The 24,594-nt window shown below is 32.4% G+C and overlaps 1 protein-coding gene across 10 annotated transcripts in view; it reads left to right on the top strand.

Moving 5' to 3' along the window:
- The window catches only part of LOC126810779 (protein FAM13B), a 73,239-nt gene that overhangs the window by 3,864 nt on the left and 44,781 nt on the right, over nt 1-24,594 (top strand). For 8 of the 10 annotated variants that reach the window (XM_050536042.1, XM_050536035.1, XM_050536040.1 and 5 more), the window contains exons 2-3: nt 11,039-11,210; nt 20,085-20,205. Coding sequence is in view for 9 of the 10 variants with exons in the window: in XM_050536035.1 (XP_050391992.1) it covers nt 20,140-20,205 (66 nt within the window). In the remaining variant the exon portion in view is untranslated. Of the gene's footprint in view, nt 1-10,573; nt 10,593-10,707; nt 10,725-11,038; nt 11,211-20,084; nt 20,206-24,594 lie in introns of those variants that run through there. The other 2 variants (XM_050536038.2, XM_050536037.2) reach the window with 2 other exon arrangements.

Genomic DNA, 24,594 nt, shown 5'->3' on the forward strand with positions numbered 1-24,594 from the left:
ACTTTAAATATAGGTCTATCTCCCAAAGATCCCGATTTCTTTCGAAATTGGCACGTATCGGATCATAATTTCATGGATTATTACCCCTGATTGTACGAAAAATTACACTTTTAGCTTGTGGACACTCAAGAGGTCACAATTTTATCCGATGTTTGATTTATTTGTTTATAACCCAACAATCTCGGTTCCTGTCGATATTCACCCGTATTGGACTGTAACTTCCTGGATTATAGCACTTGACTGAAGAAAAATTACTTTTTTGGTTCCTCTAAAGGCCACAATTTTTATCTGCTTTAAAAAAATGTTTGAATATTTCACTGTAATACCATAATGCTGGTTGAGTTTGAATTTCTATCCAATTGAAACGTAAAACATGTGTTTATATCCCAAAGATCTTGCTTCCTTTTGATATTTGCGCATAACGGACCATAATTTTCTTGACGCCCGACGCAAATGGTGTAAAAGTAAAAGTTACAATTTCTATCCGATTTTAATGAAACTTGAAATGAATGTTTATAACCAAAAGATCTCGGTTCCTTTTGATATTAGTGCCATAACTTCCTGAAATATTGCCCCTGATTGTACAAAAAATCAGATTATCTCTTGCAAAATGTGAGCATATCTTGCATGGCAACCGCTTGTCAGTTACCATTGTTTAAATTAATGAGAACTGAATCTCTAAATTTAAAAATTTAGGTTTGAAAATACACGAACTACAAGTGTAGCACACTGAATTAGTATTTAAATCGTATAATTGTCCATTATTGACACTTGAGACTCATGTCCAGATACATGTATAAGAGTTTCATTTTTGTCTCCAAACAGTCACAAACCTGTCACAGAATTGTTTCACATTTCTTGATCTTTCTAAATCACAAAAACTAAATGCCACTGCTCAGACCAACTCTGTGACAACTTTGAGAGAAAATCGTTTGCACGATTTTATTGAACATGTTCAAAATTCTAGCGGCACAAGAGCAAAGCCCTGCGACTCAAGCAAGGTTATTTGATTAATAAAGGGAGATAACTTGACTGGTAAAACATTGACCAGAAGGACACTGTGGAATCAATGAAAAGTGTTTGAATTTAATGTATATTTTCGTATGGTTTTGTGGCTGAAGGATAGCACATTTGAGAGGTTGGTTACATTGAAATGTAGGTTTGATAGTTATATGTTTACTAGTTTGCTAGTATCTCCCAATATATCTATCTATGGTAGCTTAAACCTATATAAATGCTTTTGAGCAAGGCGTTGCCTCATGTTGCTGTATCTGTGGTTGGGAGTGTTCAATCTCAACGAATATGTAAGAAAATGAACACAAGACATGAACTAATGTTAAATTTATAGGGGAAATCAATGGTGTACTGAGGCCATTAGGATTAAGACTAGTAATTCACTAATTGCTTCCTCTTATCCTTGGTACCCACGAATGTAGATTGTCTATTTATAGCAATCACCCACCTGACCTTCTTATAGATTACAATCAGAGTTTTTTGAATTTACATTATCTGTCTAGTTTTAGTGAATATTTACGAATTTGAAGTGAAAGAATCAGGAAGTAAACAGATAATGAATGAAAAACTGACTGGTAACTGCCATCCATGGTGCTGAGACATTTCAAAATTTCAGCAAGATATTTTTTGAAGTGTTTTTATGGCATGTAAATTGACTGAAAGGCAAATTTTCCAGTTTTAGTCAGTTTTCACCGTCAGTAAAGCAAGACTGACAAATCTGACTGGAATGAGAGCTCCCCAGTAGAGAACTTTCATCAGAGAGTACACTTAACATTTTTAGTATAGGAACCATGTTGGTCCACTTCTTTGGTACACAAATACTGTTTGATGATAATGTTTTGACAACTTGTCAGTTTTATTATCATGACACAGTTGATACATTAAAAGGACAACATGACAGAAGGACATAAATATATAAATTAAATAAGGTTTATAAAAAGTTTTATTTATATTGTATATCACTGTAAGTAGGTTCTAAAGGTTAGATAAACTTTAGATACTGAAGGAAGGTTACTCAAGTACATGTACTTGAAACATTCAAATTCATGATTGTCATCTTGCATGATTAACAGTAGGCTTATTGTGCTTTTAAACCACTTTACAATTACATGTACATGTACAAATGTATGTAGCCCATTCTTAAGCGGAATAATTTGTAGTAAATTTGGATATGCCAAGATTGAAATGTGGTCATATATTGCTGTCAGCCTTATCCTTCAGTCTGTCGGTTCCTCGCCCACAATGGCTTGTGGATGCTCTAGAGGCTAAAGTTAAAATCCAAATGACTTTAAATTTAAATGAAATGAAACAAAGAAGCCTGTTAATTTTCAACAATTTCCAATAATTACTGCCAGATATATGGTCCTTGATCACTTTGAAAAATCTTGTGGATGCTGTAGAGGCTAAAGTTAATATCCAATTGACTTCAAATTTATACACAGTGGTTATGGTCATGAGATGAAGAATCCTATTGATTTTCAATGCTTTCTGATATTAAATTCATGTTTTGAATACTAAATGTTTGCATTGGGCAAAACTAGAAGAAATAAAACAAATTCTAATGATTTCTGTTAATTGCTTAAAGGAGCTAAATTTGTGTTCTGTGGCACCCAGAAAAGGACACAAATGGGTCGCAATGCATATAATAATGTAATATAAATGTATATAAACTGATTTTTACTGTAATTTCTAATCGGTTATGTTCGGCGAAATACTTGAGTCCAACTTGAATGGCAGTCTGTTTCGTCTGATTATTCCAGTCTACACCGGTAGTATTCTCCTGTGGAATATGGTTAGCCTCATTCATCACGTTGCTTCATTACAAAGGGTGCTCGAAAGCATTCTGGCACGATTTGTGTGCCAATTTTGAAATTTTCAACGTTGTCTTAAATATTGGATGTCAGAAGCCTAACTTTTCACTTTTAAGATAACAACATCAATGTTGATTTAAATTGACTAATAAGTTGTGTTTGCAATATCGAAGATTGTGGATGATATTGAGTTATAGACTTGGCTCCTTAAACATACATTATGCAAGAGCTAAATCTGTCTATTGTAGGTCTTTCTTTAGGCCTGAAATGTTATCTAAATTATTAATTAGACATTAATTATTGATCAAGACCATAATCAACTCTCGATGTCAGCGCTAGCCTGCGATATTTGTTGGATTATAATCCGATTTGCTGCATAACTTTCCTTCTCGATTTAACGATTAAATGGTTAATCGAGACTATGATTTTTGTCGTACCGACTTTAGTAATGATGACCGAGGCTATGCGGAACTTTCGATCGCTTATTTCTTGGTTCATAGTGGATCAATTTGACTGAAATTTTCAGCAAATTGCCTTTACATTATCTAGTTTCTAACTATTATAGTTAAGGATGTAACGAGTTAAAAAAAATTGAACCGGTTAACCGATGGGCAAAAAAACGACCGTGACCGGTCAACCGATTCACTTTTTTGTTGCCGAGTTATTAATCGCCGGTACCGTACGCAGGATTAAAGTTTACTTTTTCACACTGTTTAACTTCGTTTTGAATATAAACTATTAGACCCTAAGTCCTAAGAAGAGTTTATTTATTGCAGCTTATTTTGTTTTTCATTCAAATTTCTCGGAAGGAAACATTGCGTCGTCTAACAGTCAAAAAGGTCATGGTCTCACGTGGTCGTCTCTCGCCGAGTACCAGCACATGCCGTTGTGTGACAGATCGTTTAATTGATACAATATTATTAGTGTTCGACCCGTTATAATTATAGGAATATTCTATGGCCCCACCTACCTCCATCTCAATGTGCAATGTTATAATGTAATCCATTAATAAAATATTTAATTCGGCGTCTTTATTCGCGCGCCCAGCATTACTTTCATTTTCATACCCATTTAATAGTCAACCTGTAGTCAAGATTACCCAGCCCATAGATACAACGCAATAAGTCGCTCTTTTCTGGAGAGTCTTAGATCACGGTCAAAACATTATTATAACTGTAGGCTTATAGTCCATGCCATTTTCTTAAATTTATATTTATAAATATTGCCGTATTAAAAGCTAATACTATAAAATTCGTATGTTTACCACACGTGACTGAACATGTGACCCCATCGAGCCAATGAAACGACGAAAAGATTATACCATTTGGCCATGTGCCAGAGGGACGAAAGATACTTTGTTTACGGCATAATTTTTCTACTACGTTTTCGAGCAGCGAATACGACCGTTTAATTACCGGGAAAGTTTTGTTTCAACGTGTAATATGAACAAGAGAGCCTGGGCTAATGCTAGTTTACTACTAGGTCGATATACACTGACATTTTTATATTGAACGAATAACGGTCACGGGAATATCGAACCGGTCAGGTTGCAGAACCGAACCGTAACCGGTCAACCGAGTAACCGTTTACATCCTTAATTATAGTAAGAACTGCCAACTCGTTATCTAATCTCCCATAATGTATCTTTAAATGAGTGGTTACTTGTAATTAGATAATCTTGTGATTAGAAAGGTTCTAATTTATAAGCTAGCTGGTGCTCAACATGGTTCACAACAGCATTATATTGAACATATATGAAGTATATAGGTCACTCTTATGTGTACCCGAATATCAGCGTTGGGGTGATGGCCCATTGTCCTTTTGAAATTCTGCTGACCTAAATATCAGCTTTATATACCAGACACTGAATAGACATATATGTAACCCAATTTAACATAAGCTACATGATAGATAATCTACAAATTTTTTCAAAAATTATTTGATTTTGAAAACATCACGAAATATGTGCTTAATCACTGCTCATAGACTTACAAAATAAATAATCCAAAGTTAAACATGTAAGAAATAAAAAATAGTGTTATATTAGCAGTCATTGTGCTGAACAAATACATTATGCCACTGATGAGTGATATTGAGATTCACTGAATAATGCTACAGCTGTGATAAATAGTACAAAATACTGCTATACCTCCATTAAAACAGTCCTTCGTGTTTCTAAATTGTGCAGGAGCCATAAAAAGCTCCTGACAATTTCAAAAGTGAGAAAAAAGCTCCTGTAAAAAAAACTCTTCTTAATTATATTCCAAGAGTAATTCTACATTTTCTTGATTTAAGGAGTGCCAAATTGTATTTATGCTTTAGTTTTGTTTAATATTTGGTGAATATGTTTGGTGAATATGGTAGCATTACAATTATCATCATGGAAACTGATAGCTTGAACATACATGTATGCAGTTTAAAAATAAACCAAAACTGAAAGTAGTTTATTAATCTCAATATTTAGGAGAGCAATTTAGCTAATTTGCAGAAGTCATAAAGATATTGAATCTGTCCTCAAGCCTATGTAATTGTTCTAAATGTCAGAGGTTCTTCAAAACTCGTTGGAATTGTTTAAGTACTCCTAGGATTAAGCCAACTTGTTTGATTGCATTTTAGTCATTTTGTTTTCGAATACAATTCTATACTCTGGTAACAGTAATCTGTTATTATAGTCAAAATAGTAACAAATACTAAGAATTCTGTTACAGAACAGAATGACCAAATGTTGAACAGATTGACATACAACTAGCATATGACTCGACACATCTGCATCATGTGATTTACAAATGTGGTATTAAAAAAACTCAACTAATTATTCTAAGGTAATTGGAAATGCCTTAGGCCATGTTAAAGATAAAAAGTATTTATAGGGTAGTTATTTCCAATAACAGTATGTCGATTTTGGTATATGGAAAGTAGACACAAATACTGGATTCCCTGAAAAATACCCATGGAGTGCACATAAAACAAAAATGTGAGGGTAGCATTGAAAGGCAATCTGTTAAGCTAATAGCTAACGGTTGTGAGGAAATTGAGAGAATTAAATGTACAGTAGATTCTTTGATTAAACAGCGTAAAAAGAAGTTGACAGAGGATAAACAAGGAATTTAGTTATATGCATTCTGTAATTATGGTAAATGGACAGCGACTAACGATAAATACAGACTCTAAATAGATTCTCCCTCAATCAAGTCACGTGATAATCAATGCAGATAAAATTAGATTCTCGTTGTGTGGGATAGTTTTCTTAGAGATAATTCTGTTTTCCGAGAGATTTGAAGCAAACTTTTGATAGATCAATTAGTTTTTATACGCCCACATTGAAATGTGGTCGTATATTGTTGTCGCCCCCGTCCGTCGGTCCAGCGTCCACAATTGCTTGTGGACACTCTATAGGCTTAAGTTAATATCTGATTGACTTTAAATTTATATAAGTGTTTAGGGTCTTGAGACAAAGAAGCCTATTGATTTTCAGCGATTTTAGATAATTACTGTTGGAGTTATGGCCCTTGATCACTTCAAAAAATCTTGTGGACGCTCTAGAGGTCAAAGTTAATATTCGATTAACTTTAAATTTATACACAGTGTTTAAGGTCATGAGACAAAGAAGCCTATTGATTTTCAACGATTTTCGATAATTACTGCCAGAGTTATGGCCCTTGATCACTTAAAAAAACCTTGTGGATGCTCTAGAGGTCAAAGTTAATATCCAATTGACTTTAAATTTATACACAGTGTATAAGGTCATGAGACAAAGAAGCCTATTGATTTTCAGCGATTTCCGATAATTACTGCCAGAGTTATGGCCCTTGATCACTTTGAAAAATCTTGTGGACACTCTAGAGGCTAATAAATTTATACACAGTGTTTGAGATCTTGAGACGAACAAGTATATTGATTTTCAAGAATCTTTATAACTTGAACAGCCAAATCCATGATGTTAAAAGTTTTGTATACTAAATGTTAGCATGGGCAGAACTTTATAAAAACCAAACAAATTCTAATGGTTTTCTGATAATTACTTAATGAGTTGTTACTCTTAATCAGATTTTAATGTATTATAAATGTTTCATTACCGAAAAAAGTAAAAATATGTGACAACTCTTGTTGACTGCCCGGACGATATAGTTGCTGTGGGCGCATGTTTCGTTGCCTGGCAACCTATTTTTATATGTTTTTAGTCCAAATATATCATCAAATCAAAATGTACCACATGGAATACCCAATACATGTATGTAATATAAAATTTTCACAACCATCAAACAAAATTATATACTGTGCATCAGCTTGGAAGTAACTTCTTTTGGCCAATATTTTGACGAAGTTATTATTCAAAATAAAATCAGTGTGTCAAATTATGTAGTCAAAAAGTCCATACCATTGTATGGTAAAACTGTTCATTCTCAACTTTGATCTTCAAAATTTGGTTTTGAAATTTAAAGGATAGTAAAAGTTACAGTGCTTTTCAATTAGACATCCCATAGAACTGAATAAATCATCCTATTGGCCATTTAAAGAAGAAACAGCATTGAACTATGAAATATTGTTTCTGCCACATTATCCTGTTCTTCACTAGGTGTCAATATTAAATCAAAGACAGTCTGAAGGTCAAGCAAGAAAATCACACGTTAGAAAGAAAAATTTTATACATGTAGAAAGGAAAATCCAAACATTTAAATAAGTTGAACACAAATGATTGTTTCACAAATTGTATGTCCCTTCAGTTGGTCTGGTCCAAGTCATAAAACTCAGACAGATGGAGACGTGTTCGCTCAGAAAACCAGGAAATAAGGTTGTCAAAGTATTCTATGCATATGCCTGTCTATGCAATGTTAATGAGTGCAGACGGTCAAAGTATGTCTTTGCCGTTATAAATTAATGATTACGGAAAAGACTGCTTGTATAGGGATAGTCAAAACAAAGGGTATATTGTTAAGATTACATTGCATATTTGCCTTTACATGTACGTTATTATTAACATGATCTTTTAACATTATTTTTTACATTCAGACAAATTTGGTTTTGTTACATTGGCTATTGCATAATATACTTCTTCTTGAGTTATGAATTTATAGAATACACTGAAAATTTAATTAAGAATTAATAATTGTTTTTCAAAATTTTTCTTTACTGTTATTGATATGTTTTGATGAAAATACCCCATAGCAAATGTGAATTAACTTGTGACTTAATACATGTTTTTCTTTTGTCAAGAAAATTATCTGATAAATAAACACAGGTATTATAAGTTGACAATCCAAGACATGTTGTTTCTACTTTGATAAAAACTTTTATACTTGCTTAATTTTTAAATGTTTACACATTTGTATAGTTTACTGGAAAAGAGTAGGTCATAGCAGCACTGTCTAGGCAAATGCTCCCTCATAGTCATAGCTCGCTGCATGGTGGGTGTATACCCATCTTCATTAATCTGGTTTCTGCAGAAAAGTAAGATGTCCCCATGTCATTTCTGTTTATTGCCAGCACTGTATACAATCTTTACATTTAATAATACTTTCGTTAAATTTCCATTCTGTTTTTTTTAAAGTTCCCACTTAGTTATTCCACTGTCAGTGACTGAACCTTTTGATTGACTTTCTGTAGTATTTAATTTAAAGTAGCTAAATCGCTAACATTTGGGACCTAGAAATTGACAAAAGTGGGTCGCAACGCATATAATACTGTAATATGAATGTATATAAACTGATTTACATTCAATGGTTTCCGTTTTTACTCAAATTTCAAATCAGTTATGTTCAGCGAAATAAGCCAGCAGTCTCAAGCGAGTGCAGATTTCTAGCGTCTGGTTATTCCAGTCTTCATACGCCGTTTGATTTGGTGCAATGTTTCTAGCCTCGTCCCTCGAGTCTCTTGATACAACTAGGGCTGAAGCGCACTATGGTACACGATTCGTGTACCAATGGTAAAATGTTTATTTTGTCTTAAATATTGGATATCAAATGCCCATCTTTTCCGGTAAGATCACAACATGAATGTTGATTTAATTTGACAAATAAATCGTGTTTTCAATGTTGAAGATTTTGGATGATATTGAGTTAGAGACTTAGCTACTTTAAAGGCAAGCTAAATTACAAGTCATTTCAAAGAAAAATATTCTGTTTTACTGGCCTGAATCAGCAGGTCATGTCTGTAGTAAGTGACTGAAAGATGTCAATATGGAAAATTCTGCAGTAGATTTGATTTCAGTGTAGTCTAATGAAAAAAAAGACATAGAGCAATAAAATTAATACAGTATCATGGGATAGATACATGTACGGTGCGTGTAACTGCATGGACATAAATGTATACATGTTCATGTAGTAAGCCTATAGACTGGGTTTTGGACCATGGTAACTTTGCACATAGCAGACTTCAGTGAATGTTTTTAAAAGTTGAATAATTACCATTGAAATTTGATAATTAAGCTTAAATGGAACATTTAATTATATACATTAGTCATAGTGTGAATTCAGTAAGTTGAGATAATTTCCAGCTGAGTTATTTAATGACTTCACAATCTTGTAAATGTTCTAAAAAGTGCATTCCGGTTAATTTAAAGCAGCTAAACCTCTTTCATTTAGGGCCAAAACATAATATTGAATTGGGTTGATCTGATATGTTATTTTGATTGGTAATGGGCCAAGCTCTAAATAATTAAACTTTTGTTTTGAAAAATCAAGCTGTTAGCTTGATTACTAATTTTAATTTAAGTGCATACATAACAGATCATCATTTCAATCCAATGCAATTTTATAATTCACTACATACATGTACTTCACAATATTATTAGACAGTCGAGTCTACGATCTAATAAATTGGTAGACTTGATTGTCCTTATAGTATCGCGAGTAGTGAGTATTATGACTAGTTGGCAGAAAGTAAAGCACTTGCAGTCAGTGAAATCTTACATTGTATGAAGAAGGGTAAGTCAATGTCCAGTCCGCAACCTTTGATCTTATCTTTCATTTTCAAAAAAAATATTTGCCCCTGAATTTGATTATCTCCTTTATGCAATAGACTTTAGGCAGTTGAATGTTATTTTAAAAGAGATTTTCCATGTTACAAGTAACTGTGGACTGAAAGACAGGGCTCAATAGACTAAGCATACATCTACAATTAATTCTAGTGTTATTTATGATGGCTTTAATCTGTCTTTAGGTATAAGATAAGGTTGAAGGTTATAGTACCACCTGTTAGAACATGTAGGTCAGACAATCAGGTCATAAATAATGTAAAGTAGGTAAATGTCGACACAAGTTAAGTATCGGTCAAGTTTATGTTATAATTTCATCATTCAGTTTTTCACCCAATAATTCCAGATTGATTCAAATGTTTTTGATTGAAAAGTACTCTTCTTAAGTTTGAGTTTCTTCCAACTAACAAAATGTTGTTTATAATGAAAATAAATTTGATTTTAACTACACGTCTCATTCCATTCCCAGTTTATGCAATTGAAGTATTTCCAAGAATAAAAATGCCAAATTTTTTTTGTTGTGTTATTGTCTCCCATTTGCTTACAGTTTATATTTGTCTAAGTGTGTATATGGTTACTCCATTTCCTTTCTCTTTGCATCTTAATCATGTAACGGAAGTTTATATATATATATAGCTTATTCTACATACCATTCATCAACACTTTACTCATATCCTTTGATGAGAGCTATTCAAGGTCACATTATACAGCTTATTGCAAGTTCACTTTAAACATATTTTTCTGTGCAAGACATATGTTTAAGCTTTTTCTCTCTCTTTTTGGAATGCATACATGTATGTCGTATTTAATACATTATCTGCAGATTGTGTAGGTTATGATAGTCTTGTGGGAGTGTATTGTAAAGAATAAATCTAGGCACATGTGTAGATTATTGTATTCTTAGTAGAAGTATTGCAGAGTTTGAAGTAGGACATTCATAGTTACATGTATTTGTCTATTCTTTGTCTGTTATTGGAGCATCTGTGGGGTATAGAGCCGTATTTGTGTAATCTGAAACAATATTGATGCATAAGTTTACTAATTGAAGTTCATTATACTTATTGTGTTGATGTCATTGGGGATGCGGTGGTACATGGTAATTTGCTGGAGAAGATGAAAGGTGCATCGCTCACCCCTTCACCTCCCCTATTTTTATCTGGGCCTGCAATGTAATAGATGATTTGTTTATCATTTTCAGGATAACCTACTATTATACATGTGTTAATTTCTTTTTTATCAGGTTGCCGTTAAAGTGCATAATTGTTTGACTGGAGACAGTTGTTGAAATTTAGGCTGTCACAGCTGGTGCTTATAGACTGAATGTCGCAACAACAAATATTGAGAGATCATTGTTTAAAACAGCCATAAATAGTTGTAATAAACAGACCTGAGAATAAATTAGTGATTGATGCGTAAGTATTAGGTTTAGTGTTTGAATATTACTATGGGTAGAAGTATTTGTGAGTACATATATGGTAAATTAACTCAAAATAATACTGGAGTCAACTACTATATAAATATGCATGATATTTATTATACAGATGTCGTTTTTATATGTCCATATTGAAATGTGGTATATTGTCACCCCCCCCCCCCCCCTGTTTGTCTGTTTGTTGATTTGTCTGCCCATTGTGGACACTCTAAAGGCTAAAGCTGTCATCCGATTGATTTCAGATATATACACTGTGTTCAATGATTTCCGATAACTGAACACTTAAGGGTTTTTTTGATTACCATTATATGTACAATGACCAAGTTGTGCATGGTTTATGTTAGTACTAGGAAGAACTTTAGGCTTATTGAATGTTAGTTATTTCTGATAATTATCTCATGGGTTGTTGCCCTTAATCAGTTATCAGTGTCTTGTAAATGTTTCCATTACCTTCAAAATATTGCATCTTACAAAGTTACTAGCAAAACAATTAATATTGCCAGCCATGTTTGAAAATGAATATTATATTGTCTGGATAATTTGAGCGATATTTACCCATGTCATAAGTTACTATCAAAACAATTAATTCTGCCAACCATGTTTGAAAATGAATATTTTATTGTCTGGATAATTTGAGCGATATTTACCCAAGTCATAAGCCTGTTTTTGGGCACATTTTCTCTCTCTACATGGAAGTAGCCCAATTACATTTGCGTTAGACTGACTTTAAAACGAGCGTAGAAACAATATGAAAACGTGTCCATGTAAAACGGACTTTGGAGTTGTCTTGATTATCGAGACAATGGTCTGATGTACATTGACAAATCACTTGCAACTATTGCCTTCAATTGGAATATTAATGAGCACTAAAACCTCACAACTTCAGCTTTTGTTGCTATGTGGTGGCAGATTACAATGTCTAACAGTGTCCCTTTCACTTTAAGTTTAAAACATACATTATGCAAGAGCTAAATCTGTCTATTGCAGGTCTTTCTTTAGGCCTGAAATGTTATCTAAATTATTAATTAGACATTAATTAACCTATCTAGACCATAATCAACTCTCGATGGCATTGCTAGCCTGCCATCTTTAGTGGGTTATGAGCCGATTTACTGCATAACTTTCCTTCACGATTAAATGGATAATCGAGACTATGCTATTTATCGAACTGACTTTAGTAATGATGATCGAGGCTAGGCGGAAATTTTAATCGCTTAATTTTGGGTTCATAGTGGATCAATTTGAATGAAATTTTCAGCAAATTCCCTTTACATTATCTAGTTTTTAACTATTATAGTGAGAACTGCCAACTCGTTATCTGATCTCCCATATAAATGTATCTTTAAGTAGATAGTAAAAAATCACGTTCTCTCATTCATCATTTTGTTAGCAAATCAATTTCATGTAGAGCAACATTCATCTTACTTCTCTTAACATTAAGTCTTATCAATTGCCAAATCACCTTTGTGTGCCACATGAAGTAATGATGTCTTTGTAAAACTAGTATCAAATTGACATAAATTACATGAAAGGTTATGGGTATATAGTCCTCCTATTGTGTAATAATTGGCATTACATATTATACTATAGGTGTTGATAAGGAATATAAAGTAGCAATAATGTTACCAATCCATATATTTAATAGAGTTTAAAAGCAAGAATTTAATGATAATAATAATGATGTGTTTGTAAAGTTAGTATCCAAACTGACGTAAATTACATGAATGGTTATTATATATTTCTATATTATATATTTATATATTGTGGAATAATAGTCCAGGTAAGATAGCATACACATGTAAGTGTGAGCAATAGAAATTCTGACCACAGTTTATGGTTGGTCTAGACCTGTCCTACATGTATATTATTACCAAAAAAAGTCCCAGTCCAAAATCCATGCCCAAATGGGTCAAATCCAAAATGGCCATCTGTTCTGGCTAGTAAATCCCAACTTCCATCCAATTATCATTCATGATATGATCGATTTTGGTATCAAAATATAGGTTTTCAGGGTAACTGAATCCATTTCCATCCACACGTTTGTGATAAGTGTTACTGCTGAGTCAGTATTGGGGGTTATTCAAGATGGCAATGAGTTTGGGCGGAAAAATTCAAATTTTACATAAGGATCAAGTTTGGTGTCAAAATATACATTTTCGAGCTAGCTGAATCCATTGTTGTACATATTTTAGTGATTAAGTGATTCCCCTGTGTCAATGTAGGAGAAATTCCAATTAGGGATTTAGATTTCCGATTAGGGATTGGTGATTAATGATACTCGTACCTTAGACCTAATACAATGACATTCATTCAGTAGCAACTGAATATCATTTGAAGTGTCTTCTAGCTCACTGTGGTAGTGGCGTATGGGTATGTCGACCAGGGCCACTCCCAGGTCACTGCGGAAGCTAATCATGCCTGTTGAAGCATGTGACGAATTTAATTCACAAAATGATTCAAATGTTGAGACACAGGTGGATACGGTATCGCTTGTTTGTCAGTGAACCATTTGATAATGATCTGCCCACCGTTATTTAACTATTACCGGTAGTATAGGTGATTAATGAGGGCATAGCATATCCACTTTAATTATTCCGTTTTATCATGGAGTCAATAAACTGAAATTACAGAAATGATATATTTAACAACATATTGAAAGATGTAATTCCTGAAAGCTTGATTGGACCATTGTCCAAATAATCTCAATCTACAATCTATTGAATATATAGCTACAGAAAATAGATAAATGTCAAGAGTATATTATTCAATCGATATAGCTGAAACCATTGATTAATGTTATTTAAATTATATTGTGTACTGTGATAAAGATCTCTCTTAAAAATATTTCCGGGGGTAAATCCAGTATTTATTTCTGTGTGCCTTGTGCCTGGAGTCTCAATGTTTATATCTTGAGTAAATATTATTGACAAATTTAACAAGGTGAAGGCTGCTGACTTTAACCCACATATGGTGGGTATTAATAGGTCAGAACTGTTTTCTACTTGATTCAAAAGTCAAGTTGGCATTGTATTGCACTAACCATATTGCAGCTTGTAAAGCTGGAGTAATTGATTCTTTCAGCTAGCCTATTCACTCTAGTTCACTGTTTATTGTATTTTCATGATGTAATGTAAGTTTTATTAATAAGAGAATTGGGGATACAGGCTTGATTCATTCTTATCTACATGTATTAAATCTTGATGTCATATTTATATGTTGTTTGGAGTTTCGAATAGTGGTCACATCTCAATCAGATTCATATTTGTTCAAATATTCAATTTAATTATCAGGTATTAAATCTTGATGTCATATTTATATGTTGTTTGGATTTTCGAATAGTGGTCACATCTCACATCAGATGCATATTTTTTCAAATATTCAACTAATTATCAGGTTTAGACATATTTTGTTGATTTTCAGGTTTCTAGAAACTGTCAATATATTTTCCATTATCTTTTGGTTTATAGTTATACAATAGTTCACTAGTTGATCATGATTTCATAGAATTATTATAAGTAATAGTAAATACATAATTGGACACAAAAGCAAATCAAATTCTATTAGTTTTAATTGACATTTTTTTTCCTGTCCTCCATTGCTGTCTCCAGCGACAAGTAACATTGAAACTTACTTTTGCAAAAGGGAGTAGATGTTTTCGCAAAGAGAATAGTGCACACAACCATAACGTCCAAAAGCATGCAAAATGACTGAGATCTACTTTTAGATGGCTTCATTTTCTGTCTTTAATGTCAGCATAAAAAGAATAAAATAATTTGCTCTAGCAATAAAGTGATTGAATGTATGCAAAATGTGAATTAAGATTAACTTGAATAAAGAATAAAATGTGAACCAAGGATGATTCCTAAAAGGAGCTAAATCGCTAACATTTGGGTCCTAGAAATTGACAAGAGTAGGTCGCAACACATATAATACTGTAGTATGAATGTATATAAACTGATTTACATTCAATGGTTTCCGTTTTTACTCCAATTTCAAATCAGTTACATGTATGTTCGGCGAAATAAGCCAGCAGTCTCAAGCGAGTGCAGATTTCTAGCGTCTGGTTATTCCAGTCTACATACGCCGTTTGATTTGGTGCAATGTGTCTAGCCTTGTCCCTCGAGTCTCTTGATACAACTGGGACTGAAGCGCATTATGGTACACGATATATTGATATTGTTTTCCATATTAAATGTTGAATAATCAATTTAGCAGGGATTCAGCTGTGAAAAATTAGATATTATTTGAAATTTTACATGACAATGAGATGCTTTAATTTGTATTAATTATAGATATATTGACCGTATAAAATAACATGGACATATAATGCTAAACAATCTTATTAACGGAAAAAAAGCTTCCTTATTTTCTCCCATTTATTTATTGCAAATTTTGCAGAAAAAAAAGAATGTTTTGACGGAGAAGTTTTTTGTGTTAATAATATTCTTTGCTTTTCTGTTGTTGACATTTTGTGATTTATTAACAAAGTTGTCATAATTTATTAGATTCTGGGTGATTTTTATAGTCTAATGTGCTGGTACAATGCCTCATTTTTTAAAAAAATTTGTCACATCTAGATGAACTTTTATTATAACAAAGCTTTATTGGAAAGATATTTCAAAAGAACCCATTTTAATATGTCATCTTTGTCAAATTAAAAAAAAAAATAACATGAATATGTTATCATTTTAAGAGACATAGTGATATTGTTAGAGTTAACATTATGAAGAGTGACAGATCAACAGACTGATTTCATTCTTGTTCTATTATAACAACAGTAAACTCGTGTTTCATTTTACATTAGCCAAATAGATTCATTCTTGTACTGAAACAACAAATCTTATCTACTTTGGTCAAGAATTTAAGTCTGGGCTGTACATGTAAGTAGTTCATATACTTTTCATTTCATTATATGAGATAGTATTGCTCATAAATTTAATTGACAACATGGTGACAATCCTTTGAATCCCAGGTTACATACTTTGTTGTAGAAAATTGTGATTTATTTTCAGAATAATGGCAAATATTTATGTTCTAAAGGCTGCAGAGTTACATAAATTATAATATTATAAGTTTATTCAAAGTCAGTTGGTTTTGTAGCCATTGAGAAAAATGCATTTTTGAACAAACTTCAATAAAACCCAGTCATTATGCCAGTGATTCTTAACCAGTGTACTGCGAAATTTTGAACAGAACACGAAGAAAATGCGGAAAACCATGTGATCCCAATTGAGTATTCACTGGTGTCTACTGGCAAGTTCATAGCTGTGTTTTTCTTTATTTAGTTTGAGTCATTCTATGTGTCTATGACTAGTCTGTGTGTGCGGCTGTATGCCGTCTATAACTAGCCATGTTTTTATTTTGCAAAATTCTAATATTTTTCATATATATTTAGCCAGGTGTACCGCTATTTGTTCATGTGTTCTAAGGTGTGCCGTTCGCAAAAAAAGGTTGAGAACCACTGCATTATGCCCTTGTTGAAAGTATGAGATGCACCAGATAGTGCTTACACAAGATGTTTTGACTAAGTATTAGTTAATAACTAAAATTAGTCTTTAATTGAGGCAGGCGTGCTAAAAATAGCACCACTTTCTACGTGAGAAAAATGACCGGTTGGGAAAATTTTGAAGTGGAGGCCCTGGGCAGGACGTAAATGAAATAATTATATTTGTTGATTATAATTATAATTTGAGAGCAGTAATTGTATGTAGAGGTTGTTTAATTGAACAATTAATGTTGTTGAAGATAAAATGTTCTTTTATAAGTAACATTGTCTTAAAAAAAAAAAGAAAGAAGAAAGAAAAAAAAAGACAACTTTAATAACTGAATCACATGGTTAATCTTAAGAAATAAGAAGAAAATAATTTATTATAAAAAGATCATCTTTAAAATGAAAGAGCAATAACCTTCAACTGCACTATAATGCACATGTCATATATTGTCTCTGATTGGTACAGGTGTCCACAAGGGTTAAATTTGAAGGTCACAGGTACATTAGATCATGTAAAACATTGTTTGTCTTTTGAATAACAAAATGAAGTTTTACTTTAGACTTTAGACAGTAATCTGTTTTAATCTTGATAAAAATATCATTGTGGTATGTTTATGATGTGGATCTTTTGTTCATTATTTTAAATAACACTTGCGTCCATACGAATAACCTGCGGAACTGAAGGTGCGGGTGGGTTGAACGACACCTTGGGTAGAAAATGATCAATTAAATGTCAGTTATTTAATATTGAATCATGAACGGAAGTACATTGTGTATGTCAACATTTTCGTACTACATGTACGTCGGCACAGGTGGGTTGGAAATTTAAATTTTGTAATTGTTTCGTTGTCATCCCTGTATAGGCGAAGAAAGTTCATCTGCTTTTTCTGACATGGTTTCTCCTTGTCAGTGGTGCAGGACGGATAGCCTGACAAGCACAGCTCTCTAGTCGTTCGGATGGGATGAAAAACCAAGGCCCCTTGTATACATTGGCGTGCACGTAAAAGATCCCTTGGCAGTTGGAATTCGATATAAGAGTAGGCTATAGTGCAGCTGCCCAGGCAAGATTTCCCTCATAGCACACTGTATGGCATATGCCCGCTTCATTAGCCTAGTATAGTAGCAGAACAATAGGCTAAATCTGCCTATTGCAGGTCTTTATAGACATTAATAAACTTGCCAAGACCATAATCAACTCTCAATGCCATCGGATAGTCTAGATTTTCAATAGATTTAAATATGATTTGCGGTTGATGATTTAATGTAAAAATAGATAATCATGATATTGTTTATTATCGTAACAACAATAGCAATGACAACCGAGGCTACACTGGAATTGTATCGTGAAGTAATTTGACTGAAATTTTCAAAATATTCCCTATTCATTATCTATTTTTTAACTATTATAGCGAGAACTGTCAGCTCTTTATCTTATTTTACATAATTCCCCTTTAATGAATAATTCCTTGTAACATTTCACAGGCAACCTTATACCTTGATCATTTAGGTCACTCCTTACACGATCTGTGACAGTCACAGTGAGAGCTTGAGCTGTTGCCAGTTTGGAAATTCTTGATTATCTAAGGTACAGAAATGGCATGAAAAGAGATCAAATTGTAGTTGTCTAGAAGACAGTTTACCTACATTTGCTGAAATTTAAAGGATAATAATTTGGTGTCTTGTGATATCTGGGACTGTTCCTTTAAACATGTAAAGAGATCTTCCAGATACTGAAACAATTTGGTTTATATGATCAAAAATCATAATGAAAAAACTAATTAATTCCTACCACTCATAACAAAGTATGAAGTGTTGTCAAAATTTTTTGATTAAAGTTCAGAATGGCCTGACATAACATGGAGGAAAATAAAAAAATAAACAGCAGACTGTATTAATATTTGCAGTAGATCAAAGGTCTGTCACATCGTTGCAAAATATACCATGTTAACAAGCATTGTTATGACACACAAAGTACAATAACCCTCATGTTGTTCAGTGCATTCTCTGAAGGTGAATAAATAAAAAAACTGAGTTGGGATGATGCAAAACTTGGCATAGGTTAAACTTGATGAGTTTTTTAACTGAATGGTTTAGTGTTTTGTATCCTATTGAGAATTGTCCTGTTTTGTATGAAATTGTATATATCTTATTGAGAATGGTCCCGTTTTGTTTGAAATTGTGGTTCAGACGCTTATTTTTAAACCAGTTCAAGTCGCCATGATTTTTAAGACAGCATCGTGTTGCGTTTACATGTACTATAAGCCAAAAAAGTCTAACTATTTTGACCTCTTTGGTCGAGGTTGGAGTTAACTACGTATGGGTAGAATCATATTGTTTATACGGTTCTTGTATGCTTTCGATAACACTGGTATTGCATGTTGCCGCCATTTTCCAAAGAATGTAACTTTTTAAGCCAACCTATTCAGATGGCCAAGATGAACCAGTTTAAAATAAAAAGCCTTCTCGAAAAAATGGTTGCAAGCGAGCTAGGTTTTGTAAACTGGTATGTATTATATACAAGCCCAAGTTTTGACAAATATTCTCTCATAATTGTTTGGGGGGAGGGGGGATGGTCGAATGGTTAGTGTGTGCTCGCTGTATCATTAGGTCTGTCATTGAGATACATGTAACTGGCATGGTTTCGATTCCCCGGTTGTATGTGACAAGGAGTAGGGTTGTTTGTCCAACCCTGTGGGTTTTCTCCGGGTCCTCCAGTTTCCTCCCACTCTCTCTTTCTCTTATCATTGTGCTTGATTAAATGATAAGACTTAGAGGATACTTGTCTGAACATTGTGCTTGTATAATAAAACCAGTGATTGTCTCTCATACAATCTGTGTTCTGCTAATGTTTGTAACCTATTGAAAATTATTCTGTTTTGCTAATATTCCACGTAGTGAGAAAGAGTGGTACAGTATTTACTGTCTGTGCTTTTCTGATAAAAATAAATCTTAGAAAGTGAAGGACTGAATTACATTATATTAAACTATTTTATTAGCCATGTCGGTCTATGTTGATTTAGTCACTATGCCTATATCTATTTTAGGAAACATTCCTGGATATGTGAATAGCCTAATCTATATATTCACATAATAACTGAATTTACATATTCAGCAAATGTTATACATTTTGTTTTTCATGACAAGAATAACTGTTCACCAGATAAAATACATGATTTTAGGAATTCATTGGAGAATTGATCATAAGTTTCGCCAGATAGATGTGATATATTTTAAAATTTTTAATTCCTCAGAATATTTTTAATGTCTTGTTCAAATGTTGACTGATAATCTTCATGTTTTTGCTGATAATGGGGTTGCTCACGGAAATACAATGTTTTATTTAATTTGTGGGTTTTTTTGCAGATGTTAAACGTGATATTAACGGAGTCTGAGAAATACAAATTATTTTTTGAAAGAAATGAAATATGATTTTCTAGATGGATACACCAGAAACATGACAGATATTACTACTTCAGAAGAAATAGTGAGTACAAATTTTTAACTTATTTTTTGATTTTGAAATATAAAATTATGTGAATTGAAATCAGTGATATAATTACTTTAAGATGGTTAACGTAAGTGTTATAACTTGCAGTTAAGTATCCAGAAAACCTTACCCATATAAAATTTAAAGCCGCTGATCATCATTTGCATCTATATAAACACAGGATCACAATTACACTAGGTAGTGTGTTAGATGGGTGGGTGTGCTTATTGTGCATTTTTGCTCACTCAGAGAAATTAATTTTATTTTTCAATACCGATATGTACAGCTAACAAATCACTTATTTTAAGTCATGTCGTTTTGTAAGTTTTGTCTCATGAAACGGCAAAAAAACATTCACAATGTTTCAAACGGAATTTCCATTTTGGTGAAATGGAAAATCATCATTTTACTAAATGAAGGGGTGATGATTTTCCGTTTCATGAGACAAAACTTACAAAACGGCATGAAAGTTTGATTGAATTGTTCATGTTTTAAAGTCATGTTGAATAATTTCACAGTTATACAATAGATAAACTATTTGGATTGATTAATTACCAAACAACATGACTTTAAACAAGTGATTTGTTCATGTTTTAGAGCCATACTGATTGTTTAAGAATTTTATAAAATTATTTAAAAGAAAATGTTGTAAATTAACTATACTTTCGATTCATTTTTTAAAATCATACAGTTAAAACAACAGGTTTTGTCACCACTGCCCCTCATTGAAAATTTGCATTTGCTGTGATGTTATAATTTATAGAAATAAGAATTCATACAGAAATATCTACATGTATAGTGAATCAAGGATTATTTTGCATTTGATTTTGTAGGCGCTAAACTTCATGGCAGAAAAATAAGTTTGTCTTTTTAATGTCTGTGAAAAATGTTTTTTTATTTATATAGTCATAAAGTAATGGATAATGGTAATCAATTAGTTTCAGTGTGGGTAATGATAATGAATTGCATTGCTTAAAATGAGAAAATAATTGTAAGGATTAAATTTAAAAAGTAATGGTAATGTAAATTGTAATTAATTATATTGGCAATGTAATGGCCCAAGCCCTGTTTGTAATCCTTGAGTGCATTTAGCGATTGAGCACAATAAAGAATTTATATGAAATGCAATCACTGACTGTTACATATATATGTAGCACAACATTTGTGTAATTGTATCCCATATATTTGTGGTGGTTTTAGTTATTTTGTTTTATATTTTTTGAAGAGTCCAAAAGTGATTGTTGTAAAATTAATTACATTCTATTGAATTGGAAGGTGTGGCGAAGCTACATATAAAATCCTACTGTTACTGGGACACCTTATTATGAAAGAATAATTGAAGGCACCATTTCCAGACTAAAGCTAATATAGACTTTCTAACCGTACACATAAGAAAGCAGTCTTGCTAAAATGAATACTGGTCCAAAAATGATTATATTGGTCAATCATTAAGTTAAAGACATCTAAAGTTTACATTAAAGGAGCTAAATCGCTAACATTTGGGACCTAGAAATTGACAAAAGTGGGTCGCAACGCATATAATACTGTAATATGAATGTATATAAACTGATTTACATTCAATGGTTTCCGTTTTTACTCCAATTTCAAATCAGTTATGTTCGGCGAAATAAGCCAGCAGTCTTGTTATTCCAGTCTACATACGCCGTTTGAATTGGTGCAATGTGTCTAGCCTTGTCCCTCGAGTCTCTTGATACAACTGGGGCTAAAGCGCATTATTGTACACGATTCATGTACCAATAGTAAAATGTTTATTTTGTCTTAAATATTGGATATCAAAAGCCCGTCTTTTCCTGATAAGATCACAACATGAATGTTGATTTAATTTGACAAATAAATCGTGTTTTGAATGTTGAAGATTTTGGATGATATTGAGTTAGAGACTTAGCTACTTTAATTTCTATTAATTTCAGGTCAGCACCTTGCTTTTCTTTAAGATTATTAGCCAACACTTTTTTTTCAATTCTTTCAAGAAATATTGAGCATGAGATGGCTTTTAGTTTATGTGTTTTGTTTTATTGCTTTACATTACTATCTAAAGAAAACCTTTAAGTCCATATTTTTGTAAAGTTTAAATAAGGAAAACAATTATTGGCCATCTGGCACATCAAGGCTTTAAGTTTTTTCTTCAAAATTCAATGAATTTTATTATCATGTTGAAAATAGCCTAGGTAATCAGTTTTTTATGCCAATTATTCTCCAATCTATATTTCTAAATATAGATATCATTCTAATAACAATAAATCATTCACAGTAATTTTTTTACCCATGTTGTTGAAAGAAATGAAATGTCAAATTATGCTGATGTCTGTCTATATCCTCCAGCTAGAATGGTTTTTTAAACAAAATATTATAGGCTTCAAGATGTAATTGCAGGCATTTACATAGCTTGTGTTCTTCAGTCTGTAGATTCTTAACTGCCTTTTTATCAATAAACCAATATTTCATTGACAAGTAGGACTACAATCCTTATAAAAATATGTCTAAATTACTCAATTAGATTTTATATTATCATAAATTCAGTAGGGTCTAATAGGAAATATCCAGCAATACTGTTCAAGAAAACAGAACAACATATAAAAAACTTAACAGAACATATTAAAAACAAAATAGAAGAACATTAAAAACAGAATAACATATCAAAAACAAAACAGAACGGAACAACATATTAAAAACAGAACACTGTAATATAGTCCAGCTAGGAATCCAATTTTTCAATATAAACAGGGCCCTTATTCACGAAAACTTAAACTAAGATACAATTGAAATTTTAAGAAATACTGCAATTCGATTGGTTGACCAGTAAAATCAATTTGCATATATCCAATGAAGTTGCAGTATTTCTTAAAATTTTGGTTTTAACTTAGTTTAAGTTTTCGTGAATAAGGGCCCTGTAAACTTTCAATGGAAATAGTTCAGGTAAATTGTATGATTATTTGAATGATTTGTTTTTTGCTAAATGTGTATGAACTCTGTTGAAGTTTACACAGTTCTTAGTCATTTAGAGAGGTTGATTATGAGCTTGTCATATGAATAAATGTCTTAATTGATAATTTATATAACATTTGAGGCCAAAGAACGACCTGCAATAGGCAGCTTTTGCACCAAATGCACCTTTAATAAGGGGAAAAATCCTAATATGTTCCTCAGTCGACTCTGGGATTCATACCTGGGATATTCTCAGCAAGAGATCAGTCGCCGTCGACTCATCACCATAGTGAATAAGAAGAGAAAAGCTTAAAATAATTATAGATAAAATGGATTATCATTTTGTAACCGTGTAGTAAGACTCATCATTGTTATGTTGTACTTGTTGTATTGATCTGCCAAGTTTTATGTATTTTATGTCATAGGAAGAGACAAGTCTAATGAAGTGATTTATTGAATAGTATTCTCTTTAATTATACTTATACCATGCCGGTTGAAGTTAAAGAGAGGGGTAGTGAACTGGGCTCTGTCTGTTGGTCTGTCCTGGTTTTGTTTCCTGTCTGTTGCTCAATTTTGATAATTTTCATGTTTCAATGGAAATTAATTTTTGGTATACAATTATTAGTATGGAGCATATCCCCCAAACCGTTCAATATATTGTTTTGAAACTTTGTACACACATCAATCTACATGTATTATAATACTTTATTTTTGTAGGCAGTTATTCCAAAGCACATACAAGATGTCCAATATATAAAAATCTATAAAATTTTGTTTTTTTAACGTGTTTCATTCATACATCTAGAACAGAATAGAACTTAGAACTGTTTTTCAGTCTTTTTAGACGTTAATAGTGTAATAATTGTAGTTTGTAATTGAACTAAGTTGATGTCCAGTATGTGACTATATAAGTATAACCAGGTAGCATAATTGCTTTGCCAGATAATATTTACTACATACATCGTATAATGTATACTATTAGTATTGGTTGTTGATAACAATAATACAGAGATTTTCTACCGCTGTATCTTCTGAAACATGTCCAACTAAGGGCTTGAGATATTAATGACGGAATCTTCTTGTTTACTTTGAGAGATAATTGTATTGATTTATTATAAATAGAACAGAAACAAAAGCAGACATATTTTTCACTGTCCACTCTAATCACCTAATTATGCGTACTAATCACTTTCGTCACATTTGGTATACATTTTTCTGATATCCTGGCAACAGAATGAATTTTTTCAAAGTCTAATTTAACTATTAGTTTTAGTTGCCTTGCAAATTGCTGAACGTCAAATATATTTATTTAAAATAATCGTTCACTCCGTTCACAGCTAGTCCACACCAAAATATAAGCTTACTCAAATTGATTATTTCACCTTTAATTTAGAAATCAAAACCAAAATATCAACCATATTATCTCCAGACATAGATTCA

Source organism: Patella vulgata, chromosome 2, assembly GCF_932274485.2.
Source record: "Patella vulgata chromosome 2, xgPatVulg1.2, whole genome shotgun sequence".
Classification (NCBI taxonomy): Eukaryota; Metazoa; Mollusca; class Gastropoda; family Patellidae; genus Patella; species Patella vulgata.